Source organism: Pristiophorus japonicus, chromosome 8 (assembly GCF_044704955.1).
Source record: "Pristiophorus japonicus isolate sPriJap1 chromosome 8, sPriJap1.hap1, whole genome shotgun sequence".
NCBI classification, from domain to species: domain Eukaryota; kingdom Metazoa; phylum Chordata; class Chondrichthyes; family Pristiophoridae; genus Pristiophorus; species Pristiophorus japonicus.
In genome coordinates, this window is record NC_091984.1 from 67,100,872 (window position 1) to 67,116,662 (window position 15,791).

Here is a 15,791-nt window from a genome sequence, read left to right on the forward strand (position 1 = left end):
CATCTGCTGTACTGAGTTTCTGAAAAAATATGGTGTAAATGTAGCTATTCAAATTAGCTTAATTAGGAAACATAGCATTCTTTCTTAAAAAAAAATCTATTTCAATGTGAAACACAATACCAATATATTAGAGAATCATGAGCAATTGTTGGTGTTCTCCAGAGGAAAAAAGGTGGGAGGGGAGGGAAAACAAAAATCAGTTGCTACAGATGATCTGCTCAAAGATGTGGTATTTAAAATTGCTCCCCCCCCCCACCCTAAGGGTTTATAGCAGGTTAGGTTGGGGAGGAAGAACTGTCATGGTATGCATTTGATGAAAAAAAAAACTCATATTTGGCAAAACTGTGAATATGGAAAACAAATCAACAATTTGGGTTACAATATATAGAACATTGTGGTATTTCAATAATTTTCTGCAGAATTTTGTGAAATATACTTTTCTCCCCCATCATTTAACTCAAAATGGGAGTGACCTGAGGCACAAAATCATCTTACTCTGGTGACTAAACAGAAATATCATACATTTCATACAGCCAATGGCAGTATTCTCAGAGGTCAGAAACACATCAAATCTGTATTTCTAATTTTAACTGTTTTCTAGAGTTGAGATACTGCCATCAACATCAAGTTCAGCTCTCATAACTGCAACATGTTGTGATCGATCTCAGTAAATCTGTCACAGTAAGAATCACATCAAATTGAACACAAGTTCCGTCAGAGTAAATAGCCATTGAAATGAATAAAGCCAAACAACTTTGGATTATGCACAGGCAGTTAAACAACATTCAAAACATGATTCTGATTTATTGTTAAATAGCACAGAAAAATTCAGAATTTACAGTTATATTGCAATAATTATTAATCGATCCCCTTGTCCTCATCACATCAATTTGTAAAATTCTACTTTGCCTTACTTCAAAAAGCAACCGATTTAAAGAGTAATAAAGTCTAAGGATCCATTCGAATTTATACAATCTATCAATAAGACATCGGACTCAATTTTCACTAAAGCTTGTTTTTGGAGTACTTGAAAAGTTGTGCCTTTTATTGGGGCCACAAGTACGGCAAAATTTTTTTTCTAAGTTTCCCCATTTGATTTCTTCATTTTTGCGCAGCCTAACCTGTCCTTTAGTTTTGGGGGTGGAGCCTTGATCTGCGTCAAAAAGATCAGGTTGCCACGGTAACCAGAGACACAATGCGGGCTGAGGCTGGAAAGTGACATAGCTCAGCTTGCAACCTGCACAAGCACCTTAAAATACATTGCAGCAACTTATCTCCCTTGAGTTATTAAAGCCCCGCCCCCCACCAATGCTGATTCCCGCTCTTATCCCAGGCTGAAGGGCCTCCTGGTCCTACTCTCCCGTCCCTAGCCAAGTGGCTTGCTGGTCCGCTCCCCCGCCCTTATCCCAGGCCGAAAGGTCTCCCAGTCCCGCTCCCCCGCCCCTAGCCCTGGCCGAGTGGCCTGCTGGTCCATTCCCTCACCCCTAGCCCTGGCCCTGGCTGAGTGGCCTCCCGGTCTGCTCCCTAGCCCTGGCTGAGTGGCTTGCCGGTCCTCTCCCCCGCCCCTAGCCCAGGCCGAACAGCCTCTCGGTCCAGTCCGCTCCCCCGCCCTAGCCTTGGCTGAATGGCCTCCTCCCTCCTGGTCCCCGCACCCAACTATACCTGAAAGGCATCCCCCCCCTCTCCTGCTGCTGCTGTCCAGGCATCTGCTGCACTTACGTGTGCCGATTTCCTTACCTGCTTTCCTTAACTCTCCATAAGGTTGTTCTACAGAGGCCACTATATGCTGGCATAAGAAGAACTGGAATAACTCTCAGCTGGTCAAACTTGCCTAAATGGCCAGAATTGGCGCGGGTGGCAGGTTACGCCCCCTTTGGCTGAAAAACAAACTTACTTAAAAAAAAATCATAACTGAGTTATGCTAGTGCAAATTGAGCGGGGAAACTGTGTTTTTTTAAAAAAACTTAGGCCAAAAAAAACAGCCTGCGCCAAAAAAACGCAAATCATAAAAGGTAAAGTTCAGCAATACCTGAAACTGGCAGGCAGAAGTTTGGTTTGAGTGGTTGAGGAAGGGGCCCCAATTGTTTAACTTATTTGTTTCTGGAGGAAATAATATTTTGCACTATGTATCACATTATAGTCGTTATAAAATGGCTATTAGATTACATTTTTTCTTGAAGAAAAGTGCCAAACAATTTCATTGGAAATAAATTAGAAATATTTATAGCTTTTTAAGATCAATTACAGTCTTGCTCAGTCACACGATCCATTTCCTGTAATTTCCTTTCAAAACAGTATTAATGCCATCATACACTTACAAAATATCCTAGCTGCATTTTTAATTATCACATTAAATGTGCTAGCAACCTTTCAAATTTAACAGATTTCTTTAGCTGTGACTGATTTCAAGTTGTTAATTCGAGAAAATATTAAAATAAAACTTAATGTTTTTGAATTTTTAAAAACAAAACCATTAGATTTTGATGATTACTAAATCAAGCCAGCGATTTAAAAAAAATGAATAAACTCCAATTCCAACTGTTCCTAATGATTTTTAAAACCTTTTTCATTGAGCTAATATTTAAACTATTTCATTTTCAAATGTTGTATCGATTTTTCTTTACAAATATATATATTAATTATATATATATATATATATATTTAATACATATGTGAAAAATAACTTAACATGCGATAAAAATTTAAAAAGTTTCATTAAGAATGTAAAACTGAGATTTCTCCTGATCTTAGGATTATTTATTTAGGATGACCTAACTAAAAACACATTAGCATTGAATCGGGCACGAAGGGCCGAAATGGCCTCCTGTACTGTAAATTTCTATAATTCTATTCTAATGTGAAATGGACAGATTTTGAATATTTCAAAATAATTCTGCATAAAAAAAATTATATTTTATTGTAGAGGTATAGAAATACTCATCTTATATGTTTCAAAGGGAGAATAAATGGATGAGAAAAAAAACAAAGAATATCTTAACCTAGTTTTTTTAAAATAAAATCTATCTTGGGGTAGTGTTCTGCATAAATAAAATCTGTTGTTGAACATGCTTTCTCATCTTTAGGCCTCTCTGAATTCTCCACAGCCTACTCTAATGTTATTATGCACTGCCCATCATCCTTTCAGGACACTGAAATCATTTTCCAAAACTAATATACTAATTTAAAAAGGATAAAAGTTACTCATTCCACAAAATATATACTATGAAGAGTTTGCAGTTTCATCCTGCTTTAGTTGTATTAGCTTGAATCAGGAATGTAAGCGACAGAGCTTTGTAGTCAGTTATCTTTGCTTTCCCCAATTTCTCAAAAAATCATTTCAACTGAAGAATTAATGAATTCATCTTTGCTAAAGAAAAAACACACCCACTACAATGTTAAAATTGAGCTAAACATTAAAATCCTCATCACTATTGGCAGACCGTACAGGATTGTCTGGTGGAAAATTTCAGTAATGTTTGGAAAAACCATCAGCAGTGTGTAGTGCTCACCATTTACTGTTGCCTTTTTTATTGACCAATTTTATATTTACTTATTGGCTCATACAATGTCTTCCCCTTTGACAGGTACATCTCGACAGAAAGAAAATCCAATGAAATGCCATTTACTCTTAAGGCACAGATGTCTAATAATAGCCTCAACTGAGCTAGCCTCCAGTCTGGAATATAATTAACACCTTTTGAAACAATTAAAGTTGTGACTCTCAGAATGGGGGAGACAATCACAGTGCCTGTTCTACTGTTCGCTTCATGGTATTCCCATATGACTGCCACCTGCTCTCAGTTCAGCTTCCTTTAGCTTGTTTCCCTGGCAACCTTTCACAGGCTTTTCCTTCTAGCTATCACTTTCAGTTCAGCTGTTCAATCTAATCTTATTTATATTACGCCCATCAAAACAAGTAGCTGACAAAAAAAGCCTACAGAACACAGTGAATAGAAAAAGAGAATAATTCTATTCTATTCACCTCCCTTGAAATACTCAAGAATACATGCTTGATGTTTACGTATCTCAAAAATAAATATGCTTAAAAAGCCAAATGACATTCCTCTACTCACACAAAGATCCTATGTTTTTAAATACTATACCAAACAAAGAATGCGTTACTGATACGGAGGCAAATAGCACATCTTTTAAACACCTACCATTTTTAAACCACCCCACTCCATTTTTGATTAGCAAGAAATTTGTAGTCTTCAGTGAATCAAAACCGAAAGGGCATTATGTAAAAGCAGGCATGTCTTCTCTACAACACTGATGTTTCGAGTTACAACAATTCAACATATACTACATAGTACAGCACACAAGCCTCCTCCTCTCTGATGAGGTCACGATGCCAAACTCTTTGAAATACAATATGCGGTTGTACGGGTGTTTACATAAATCACATCCTTGAAATCATTGTAACCACTGCTTAGTACTTTCGGCCCCCTCACTCCCAAGCCTGGATATTAAATACGTTTTAATTTTGCTTCCTCACAAGTAGACTTTCATTAATGCACTAATAATAAAATGTACAATAAACTGAACCATTTTGGTATGTTTCCCAAGTAGATTAAAATTATATCAAGCCCTAGTACCTACCATAACCATTCTTATTGGACAGGATTAGATCTTATCGTACTTGTAATCTTCAGGAGAAGACTTATAATATTTCAATTCCTCTGTTAAGATCCAAAAACACAGTGAAAGTGTTTGTGCAAAATAAAAGAATAAAGCAGTACTGAATCTAAGCTACAGGAGACAACAAACCAGCCTAGAGAATTGGCTGGCTGCTTTACCCTTTTACTCCCATTTATGGGACCATCTGTCAGTACTGCTTGTGTCTGATTGGCTAGAAAAATAAAAGGCTGTCATGACATCAGCTGCTATTGAAATTAGCTTTTACCAGATTGACGATGTTAATGATGCGGTGACCTCTATCTACAACAGAGAAAAGCTTTTGAACTGCACCATGTCCCTGGTAATTAGGCCGAGATTAAGAAACCAACACACACACACAAATTTTCACTCAATTTTGTTTACTATAAATTTGCAAGTCACATCTTCAATTTGCAATCTGCAGAAGCCAAGATGTCATATCTCGGCCATGCTTCAATGCTTGCATCTCACATCCATTGTCAAATAAACCGAGCTTTTAAATTTAAGTGTTTCAACCACCTTATCTACTCCGACAGTTGCTTTCTCAAGACGTGCATAATTAATGCAAAGCCTTGGGGCTCACAGACCACTTCGTGTATAAAAAAAATTACACAAAGACACTGAATTTATTTCAGGTATTGATGATTTCACTGGTTGTTTCCCTTAAACTATTTTGTATACTTTATTCTTCCAAACTGAAAAACGCTATTCAAAACTATCCCAGCAATGATGCTCTAGTTTTGTGCCAACTGTATCCTGTAATATCTTTCAAATTCTATTATGTAAACTTATATTGGCTATTAACTACATATGCAACACAACATGTTAACTGCATCCTTTAAAACACTAGCCAGATGAGCGGCCAACAGTTATTCTCGATAAAAGCCAATAGAAAAAACATGTAGGAATTAACATGAATCAGTAGCTGTTCCTAATTATAAGAAACCAAATAAATTTATCATAATATAGTACCAGAAATACAGGACAAATATTTAAATACTTCTCTTATTAACAGTTGAACCAAAGCTACTTAAAAACAGTTAAAAAAAATCAATGCACTTACTGAGTAGAAAAAATACTAGGCATATCTTTCTGAAATAAAAAATTATATCTTTTCAGCCTGTTTAAATAAGAAAGAGAGTCCTGTGACAAATTCATGATCCTGTGAGAGATTGGCTCTACAAACAACACCAGGATGCCATAATTCAAGAAGTCAACCCAGTGAAACAGTTCCTGGAGTACAAGCCAAATATGTTTTGCAACGATACAGAGAAGCAAAGTACAATTTTAGTTTGTGTCGAATGAAATCCTTGTCAGTATTCTCTTGGTACTCTATAGCAGATGGTGGAACATAGATTTTCCATTATAATCTTTTCCCTACCTTCACGAAGCAATCACTTTTATGATCAGCCAGATTACATAGCCACCTATGAAGTTGCAATGGCCCATTTTCTACAAAAAGTGATCAGGTAATGATAAACTATGTAGAGACGCTCTCACTACAGTTATCGGTTATAACGGTGATCTCCTAACAGTCCCCTGATCAACATACAATTTGTCCCTAAGGTTGTAAGTATCTTAGCATCAGTAGCCATCAGGCTCACACAGCCCAGATGGACCACATTCCAGCTAATTCAGCATCAATAACCACCTACTCCATGGCATTTTGAAGCCTTAAACAACATAACCTTCCAGGCAACAGCCCATAGAATACGACAATCGTACTGAATCTATTGAACAAAAAAAAATAATTATGCATCACATCAATAAGACTTCTTAAATGTATTACCTAAACACCATAACAATTTTCTTTAATTCAAAAGAGCTATGTACAATATGTAAAAACACTTGCCAAAAAACAAACAAGTATACGGTACCTCATTATTCAATAAAGCAGCATTTAGCGTCCGACCAATTTCAAACATTTCACTGACAATTCAGTTTTACACAATCAAAAGACTTCTTTGATGCACGTTTGGCAAAACACGTTTGCATAAGGGGTTTTCCTGTTTTCAACAGATTATACCATGCGACAGATTGGTCAATTCTTCCTTGTCTTAGTCTGCACTAGCCCAACAGACAGCAGTACAATTTTTCCCTTATCAAATTCACATTAAGACTGTGTTAGACGTATTGCTCAGGCAGATTATGTTACTCCAACATGGCTGTTGAGCAAATGTTCCTCTCCAGTTACAATTCTCTGAATTACCACAAGGTGAGCAGTGTGCACAAACTAAAGTTTATTTCTTTTTCTTACATCTTTTAAAGCAAACGGTTCAAACACATGTACATAGGTTCACACTACAGCTACAAACACATGTACCTAGGTTCACAAAAATTTACAGCTACATAAATTAAGATTCCATAAACTTTAAAAGTCTTATGCAACACCTTACAATAATTAACAAAAACGTGAAAAATAAAGATAGTAAAAAGGCTGAAAGCTTTGCGATAATTCATGGTGATCTGGAGACCAATATTTTAAACTAACGATATTAGAAAACTGTTAAAAGCCTAGTAAAATATTAGTTAATATCACAAATCACTGTATAATTTTATTCCTTTCCATTAGGTGCAATAGTTGTGAAAAGAACACATTTATTTTTAAGTATAAATTTAATTCTGTCCCGACAATAAGATCTTTACAGTTCAGTGAAATTGGCTACTCTGGAAAGGTGAATATCAGTAATCCATATGAAGCTTCAATTTATTCTCCATTCAGTATCATTCTGAATAATTCTAGTTCTTTGCAAATCTGGCTCAAAAATACTATTTTTGGCTGTTCTGAGGAAATAGTGTCTACAAAAAGGACCTTACCACTCCACTTAATTGTTATACTATTCTTACACACAATGGGCATCAGAATAAATAAAGTCGGTATTTATTTTTCCCTCTGTTCTCTCCACTCAAAAACATCATACAGGGTGGAAAGGTGGAGGAAAAATACATAACTAAACTGAAATCTGCCTGACCGGACCAAAATATCAAGTACCTGTATTTATTTTAGTCTTACTACACAAAGAATTGGACTTAATTCACAGTGACTCAAAACCGTTGTTTGAAAACAATGAACCAGAAATGAGGTTAAAATGAAAAGCTGCTACTTAGAGCACTGAAGCCCGAGGATCACAAATTTGTTCAGTAACACAGTTTTTAATATTTTTACGCTAACTTAAATTGATCATTTTGTAACACAAACTAATTTTGCTTGCACTCACAACTGCAGCACAGAATTTATGTTCTGTCTGCTCCAAGAGGCTGAACATCTAAGGGTAATAAATCCTTGGCATAGGGCCTTAATTTCAATCTACAGCCCTCATAACGATTTCAACATTTCTGCCTTGAGTAATGTACAACGCTAAACAATTCAAGCATTGGTTAACGAATAACACAGTAGATTACACTGGTATAATTTATTGAATTTAAGACAAGGATTGTCTTAAATATGTACACCATCTATTTTCCATTGTAATGAAGAATTAAAAGCACAACACATTATAAAACAAATACAGCAGATATGTGTAAACCATTAATAAGTATACATGAAAATCCTGAAATGTTGTGTTTATATTTAGATATTTCTTAGAATTCAGTCACAGCTTTTTTATTTTCGGGGGGAATGGGAATCAGATAAAACTAGTTTAAAAAAAACCCACCTAAAATGGTGCTGTCCCAAGGCAAATTTATCCAATCAATACTGACCTATTGATGTACCATCTGCTATACTGCTGAGCAGTGCTTAGTACAGTATAGTAAACAGTAGCAGTAGTGTCATTTTCAGTCCATTAGAGAACCACTAGAGCTTTCATGTGCAAGGGTGTGTTATGAAATCCCTCTAAAACAGTCTTCTTACTAGTTTCTCCACGGCTGCACCTGTGCTACATTTCCTATTTCATGCTCAGTAGAGCAAGCAAACATTCTGTAAGGTAAATGACCAATAGTTTTAGCTTTTCTGTTCTTTAACTATGAAAAGCAATTTATATCAGCTCTCTTCTTCACACTTCTCTCCGTGCAAATGCAGAACTACAGCCCTGAAGTTCCAATGGATTGATAAGGTGTAAAGCCAGGAGGATGTATTGGGTGGAAAGAGGATCCACCAGTTTTATGCCTTAATTTAAATTCAACCCAAGTTGCCGCAGAAATGAAGGATGTAAATGCACCTGCCCGAGCAAGAGTGCAGCCATGCAAATGATGGGTTTAAGACAGGGTGACATCATCAGTCCCAACTCTGTAATTTCCAGCTTAGGATTTATCGATCTAATTTATGCCACTATAAAACAAACAGCAGTTGAGCAAGGCTGATGTTGGGATCTTAAAGGTGAATTCGTAGTGTTATATTACTTTACTATGGAGTGGTCTTTTTGGACAATTTATTGCACTTTATTTTTAGGCTGCTAGCTTCATTCAGAAGTCTCCCTTGAGACTGTTTCATGCTTGGGGAATTTGCCTATAATGAAGAGGAAGGCTGCAAAATAGTCTTCTGCTTGGAGATTTCTCGGTTATGGTTTATTTATTGGAAGAGGAACAGGTGCAAACGGTATCTTTTCCAGCAGCAACACTTGGTGTGCAGCCTGCACGGGACTTCCCGATCGATGCATGGCTGTACGCCCGCACATCTTGCGGGGAATGCTGGTGGTGGGCCGCCTTCTTGAACTGTTGCAGTCCCTGTGATGAACGTGGTCCCAACATGATGTTAGGTAGGAAGTTCCAGGATTTTGACCCATCGACAATGAAGGAATGTCGTCGATATATGTCCTACTCAGGATGGTGTGAGACTTGGAGGTGATGGCGTTCCATCAATCTGCTGCCCTTGTCCTTCTAGGTGGTGGAGGTTGCGGGATTGGGAAGAGTTGAAGAAGCAGCCTTGGCAAGTTGCTGCAGTACATTCGAGAGATAGTATACACTGCAGCCATGGCATGCCGATGGTGGATGTTTAAGCCAGTGGATGGGGTGCCGATCCAAGCAGATTGCTTTGTCCTAAATAGTGTTGTTGGAGCTGCACACATCCAAGCAAGTGGAGAGTATTCTATCACACTGCCAACTTCAGCCTTGTAGGTGGTAGAGAGGTTTTTGGAGAGTCAGGAAGTGAGCCACTAGTCACAGAAATCCCAGATTCTGATTTGTCTAGTATCCATGGCATTAATGTGGCTGGTCCAGTTCAACTCTTGATCAATGGTGACCCTCAGTGGATGTTGATGCTGGGGGATTTAGTGATGGCAATACCACTGAATATCAAGGCAGCTGGTTATGCTCTATCTTGTTGGAGATGGTAATTTCCTGACACTTTGACTTATCAACCCAAGCCTAAATGTTGTCCAGGTCTTGCTGCATGTGGGCATGGATTGCTTCATTAGCTGAGGAATTGCAAATGGAACTGAAAACTGTGCGATCGTCAGCCCCACTTCTGACCACATGACGGAAGGTCCTTGAATAAGCAGCTGAAGATAATTGGGCCGAGCACTCTGCCCTGAGGAACTCCTACAGTGATGTGGCTGAGATGATTGGTCTCCAACAACCAACAAAAGCAGAGGTTCGTGGAGTTGCACCTGCTCAAAGAGCCAATGGATTTTAGAAAAGCCTCCTCTAATAGTGACACAAAGGATGCCATTTCAGCCATCTGCTGCGCATCTTCAGAGAATCTTTGCAGTACCTTCATATGGTTCCAATACTCTGCAAACATTTGTCTTTTTTTAGCAGGTCTCCCGAGATCATTGAACTGTTCAACAACCAGAGTCTGACATCTTCGAACGGTAGCATAGTGGTTACGTTACAGGACTAGTAATCCAAAGGCCTGGACCAATGATCCAGAGATGTGATTTTAAATCCCACTGCGGCAGCTGGGAAATTAAATTTAGTTAATTAAATAAATCTGGAATAACAAGCTAGCATCGGTAATGGTGGCCAGGAAACTATCAGATTGTCATTAAAAACCCATCTGGTTCACTCGTGTCCGTTAGAGAAGGAAATCTGCTGTCCTTACCTGGTCTGGCCTATATGTGACTCCAGACTCTCAGCAATGTGGTGGACCCTTAACTGTCCAGTGAACTGACCCTAGTAAGCCACTCAGTTGTAACAATCTGCTACAAAAAACAAGAATAAAACTGGACGGACCACGGCACCGGCTTCAAACACGACAACGGTATACCCAGCCCAGTCGACCCTGCAAAGTCCTCCTCACGAACATCTGGGGACTTGTGCCAAAATTGGGATAGTTTTCACACAGACTAGTCAAGCAACAGTCTGACATGATCATACTCACACAATCATATCTTTCAGCTAATGTCCCAGACTCCTCCATCACCATCCCATGGTATGTCCTGTCCCACCGGCAGGACAGACCCACCAGAGGCGGTGGTACAGTGATATACAGTCGGGATGGAGTAGCTAAGAAAGTCTTCAACATTTACTCCGGACCATGAAATCTCATGGCTTTAGGTCAAGCATGGGCAAAGAAACCACCTGCTGGTTACCAAATACCACCCTCACTGGGCTGATGAATCAGTACTCCTCCATGTTGAACACTACTTGGAAGGGCATAGAATGTATTCTGGGTTGGGCCTTCAATTTCCATCACCAAGAGTCTATCGGTAGCACGATTACTGACTGAGCTGGCTGAGTCCTGAAGGACAAAGCTGCCAGACTGAGCCTGCAGTAGGTGTTAAGAGAACCAACACTAGCTCCCTCTACACTGTCCCATCCAACAGTCCCACAGCCGGTACAACACGGGTTAGATACAGAGTAAAGCTCCTCTATACTGTCCCATCAAATACTTCGAGGGCAGATACAGCACAGGTTAGATACAGAGTAAAGCTTCCTCTGCCCTGCCCATCAAAAACTGCCAGGGCAGGTACAGCACATGTTAGGTACAGAGTAAAGCTCCCTCTACTCCATTCCATGAAACAGTCTCCAGTTGGCTATGGCACGTGTTAGATACAGAGTAAAGCCCCCTCTACAGTGTCCCATCAAACACTCCCAGCGCAAGTACAGCACATGTTAGATACAAAGTAAAGCTCCCTCTACACTGTCCCATCAAACACTCCCAGGGCAGGTACAACACGGGGTTAGATACAGAGTAAAGCTCCCTCTACACTGTCCCATCAAACACTCCCAGGGCAAGTACAGCGCATGTTAGATACAGAGTAAAGCTCACTCAATGTTGTCAAACCAAACAACCCGAGGGTAGTTGCAGCCTGGGTTAGATACAGAGTAAAGCTCCCTCTATACTGCCCCATCAAACACTCGGGCAGGTGCATCACGCGTTGGATACAGAGTAAAGCTCCCTCTACACTGTCCCTTCAAACACTCCCAGGGCAGGAACAGCACGAGGTTAGTTATAGAGTAAAGCTCCCTTTATACTGTCCCATCAAACATTCCCAAACACATACAGCAGGGGTTACATGCTGAGTGAAGCTCCCTCTACAATGTCCCATTAAACAATCTCAGGACACCTACCACACAGGTTACATACATAGTAAGGCTCCCTCTACACTAACCCATCAAATACTCCCAGTACAGGTACAACATGGGTTAGATACAGAATAAAGCTCCCTCTACACTGTCCCATCAATCACTCCCACGGCCGGTAGAGCTCGGGTTAGATACAGAGTAAAGCGCCATCTACACTTTACCATGAATCATTCCGAGCAGGTACAACACAGGTTAGATACAGGGTAATGCTCCCTCTACGATTTCTCAGCAAACATTCCCAAGACAGGTACAACACTGGTTAAATACAGACTAACACTCCCTGAACACTGTCCCATCAAACACCCCAGGGCAGATGCAGCACGGGTTAGATACAGAGTAAAAAACATAACAAATAGGAGCAGGAGTAGGCCATACGGCCCCTCGAGCCTGCTCCACCATTTAATACGATCATGGACTCAGATCCACTTCCCTGCCTGCTCCCTATAACACCTTATTCCCATATTGGTTAAGAAACTGTCTATCTCTGTCTTACATTTATTCAATGTCCCAGCCTCCACAGCTCTCTGAGGCAGCGAATTCCACAGATTTACAACCCTGAGACAAGAGGTTCCTCCTCATCTCAGTTTTAAATGGGCGGTCCCTTATTCTAAGATTATGACCATTTGTCCTAGTATCTCCCCTATCAGTGGAAACATCCTCTCTGCATCCACCTTGTCAAGCCCCCTCATAATCTTATACGTTTTTATAAGATCACCTCTCATTCTTCTGAATTCCAATGAGTAAAAGCCTAACCTATCATCTTTTCCTCATAAGTCAACCCCCTCATCTCCGGAATCAACCGAGTGAACCTTCTTTGAACTGCCTCCAAAGCAACTATATCCTTTCTCAAATATGGAAAACAAAACTGCATGCATTATTCCAGGTGTAGCCTCACGAATACCCTGTATAACTGTAGCAAGACTTCCCTGCTTTTAGACTCCATCCCCTTTGCAATAAAACTCTGTCTACACTGTCCCATCAATCACTCCCAGGGCAGGTACAGCATGGGTTAGATACAGAGCAAAGCTCCCTCTACGCTGGTACATCAATCTCTCCCAGGACAGGAACAGCACGGGTTAGATACAGAGTAAAGCTCCCTCTACACTGTCCCCTGAAACAGTCTCCAGTTGGGTATGGCATGTGTTAGATACAGAGTTAAGCTCCTCTACTCTGTCTCATCAAACACTCCCATGACAGGTACAGCTTGGGTTAGATTCAGAGTAAAGCTCCCTCTACACTTTACCATGAATCACTCCCAGAGCAGGTACAGCACGGGTTAGATACAGTAATGCTCCCTCTATGCTGCCCTATCAATCATTCCCAGGGTAGGTACGGCACGGGTTAGGTACAGAGTAAAGCTAATTTGCACTGTCCCATCAAATACTCCCAGGACAGGCACAGCATGGATTAGTGCTCCCTCTGCACTGTCCCATCAAACACTCCCAGGACATCTACAACACGGGTTAGATATATGCTCCCTGTAGTGTTTGATGGGACAGTGTAGAGACAGGAAGAATGTTCCCGTTGCTGGGAAGTTCCAGAACCAGTCTAAGAATAAGGGGTAAGCCATTTAGGACCAAGATGAGGAGATACTTCTTCACTCAGAGTGGTTAACCAGTGGAATTCTCTACCGCAGAAAGTTGTTGAGGCCAGTTCATTAGATATATTCAAAAATGAGTTAGATGTGGCCCTTACGGCCAAAGGGATCAAGGAGTATGGAGAGAAAGCGGGAAAGGGGTACTGAGGTTGAATGATCAGCCATGATCTTATTGAATGGTGGTGCAGGCTCGAAGGGCTGAATGGCCTACTCCTGCACCTACTTTCTATGTTTCTATGTAACCTACTTGACATCATCCTCACCAAGCTACCTGTCGCAGATGCATTTGTCAATGAAAGCATTGGTAGCAGTGACCAACACACAGTCCTTATGGAGACAAAGTCCCATCTTCACTCTGAGGACACTATCCATCGTGTTGTGTGACACTACCACGATGCTAAATGGGACTGAGTCAGAACAGATCTAAGCTCAAAACTGGGCATCAATGAGGCGTTGTGGACCATCATCAGCAGCAGAATTGTATTCCACCACAATCTGTAACCTCATGGCCTGGCATATTCCTCACTCTACCATTACCATCAAGCCAGGGGACCAACCCTGGTTCAATGAGAAGTACAGAAGAGCATGCCAGGAGCAGCAGCAGGCATACCTAAAAATGAGATACCAACCTGGGGAAGCTGCAACACAGGACTACATGCATGCTGAACAGCAGAAGCAGCATGCTATAGACAAGGCTAAGTGATCCCACAATCAACAGATCAGATCAAAGGTCTGCAGTCCTGCCACATCTAGTCGTTAATGGTGGTGGACAATTAAACAACTAATGGGAGGAGGAGGATCCATGAATATCCCCATCCTCAATGATGGCGGTGCCCAGCATGCAAGTGCAAAAGACAAGGCTGAAGCGTGTGCAACCATCTTCAGCCAGAAGTGATCTATCTCGGTCTCCTCCTGAGGTCCCCACGATCCCAGAAGCCAGTCTTCAGCCAATTCAGTTCACTCCGGGATATCAAGAAATGGCCGAGCACACTGGATACAGCTAAGGCTGTGGGCCCCGACAACATCCCGGCTGTGGTGCTGAAAATTTATGCTCCAGAACTAACCAAGCTGTTCCAGTACAGCTACAATACTGGCATTTACCCAGGTAGGTCCGGTCTACAAGAAGCAGGACAAATCCTATCCCGCCAATTACTGCCCCATCAGTCTATTCTCAATCATCTGCAAAGTGATGGAAGATGTCATCAACAGTGCTAGCAAATGGCACTTACTCACCAATAACCTGCTCACTGACGCTCAGTTTGAGTTCTGTCAGGATCACTCAGCTTCAGACCTCATTACAGTCTTGGTCCAAACATGGACAAAAGAGCTGAATTCCAGAGGTGAAGTGAGAGTGACTGCCTTTGATATCAAGGCAGCATGTGACAGAGTGTGGCAGCAAGGAGCCCTAGTAAAATTGAAGTCAATGGTAATCAGGCTGAAAGCGCTCCTCTCTCTGGAGTCATACCAAACACAAAGGAAGATGGTTGTGGTTGCTCGAGATGAATCATTTCAGCCCCAGGACATCGCTGCAGGAGTTCCTCAGGGCAGTGTCCTAGGCCCAACCATCTTCAGCTGCATCATTAATGACTCTCCCTCCATCAGCTGGCATGGGCTCAATGGCCTCCTTCTGTGCTTTAACCATTCTATCATCATAAGGTCAGAAGTGGGCATGTTCGCTGACGATTGCAGTGTTCAGTTCCATTCGCAACTCTTCAGATAATGAAGCGGTCAGTGTCCACATGCAGCAAGACCTGGACGACATTCAAGCTTGGGCTGATAAATGGCAAGTAACATTTGTGCCAAACAAGTGACAAGCAATGACCAGCTCCAGAGAGTCTGACCACTTTGACATTCAACAGCATTACCATTGCCGAATCCCCACCTCAACATCCTGGGGTCACCATTGACCAGAAACTTAACTGGACCAGCCACATAAATACTGTGGCAACAAGAGCAGGTCAGAGGCTGGGTATTCTGTAGCGAGTGTCTCATCTCCTGACTCCCAAAAGCCTTTCCACCATCTACAAGGCACAAGTCAGGAGTGAGATGGATTACTCTCTACTTGCCTGGT

At 41.0% G+C, this 15,791-nt stretch overlaps 1 protein-coding gene across 2 annotated transcripts in view; it reads right to left on the minus strand.

Annotated features, from left to right (window-relative positions):
* elavl4 (ELAV like neuron-specific RNA binding protein 4) overlaps positions 1–15,791 on the minus strand; it is an 85,163-nt gene that overhangs the window by 66,868 nt on the left and 2,504 nt on the right. Inside the window, exon 1 of one of the 2 annotated variants that reach the window (XM_070886904.1) lies at positions 4,600–4,624. The exons of the other annotated variant lie outside the window; for it this stretch is intronic. Within the exon in view, the coding sequence (XP_070743005.1) occupies positions 4,600–4,608 (9 nt within the window). The 5' untranslated portion in view covers positions 4,609–4,624. Of the gene's footprint in view, positions 1–4,599; positions 4,625–15,791 lie in introns of those variants that run through there. 2 annotated transcript variants of the gene reach the window in all.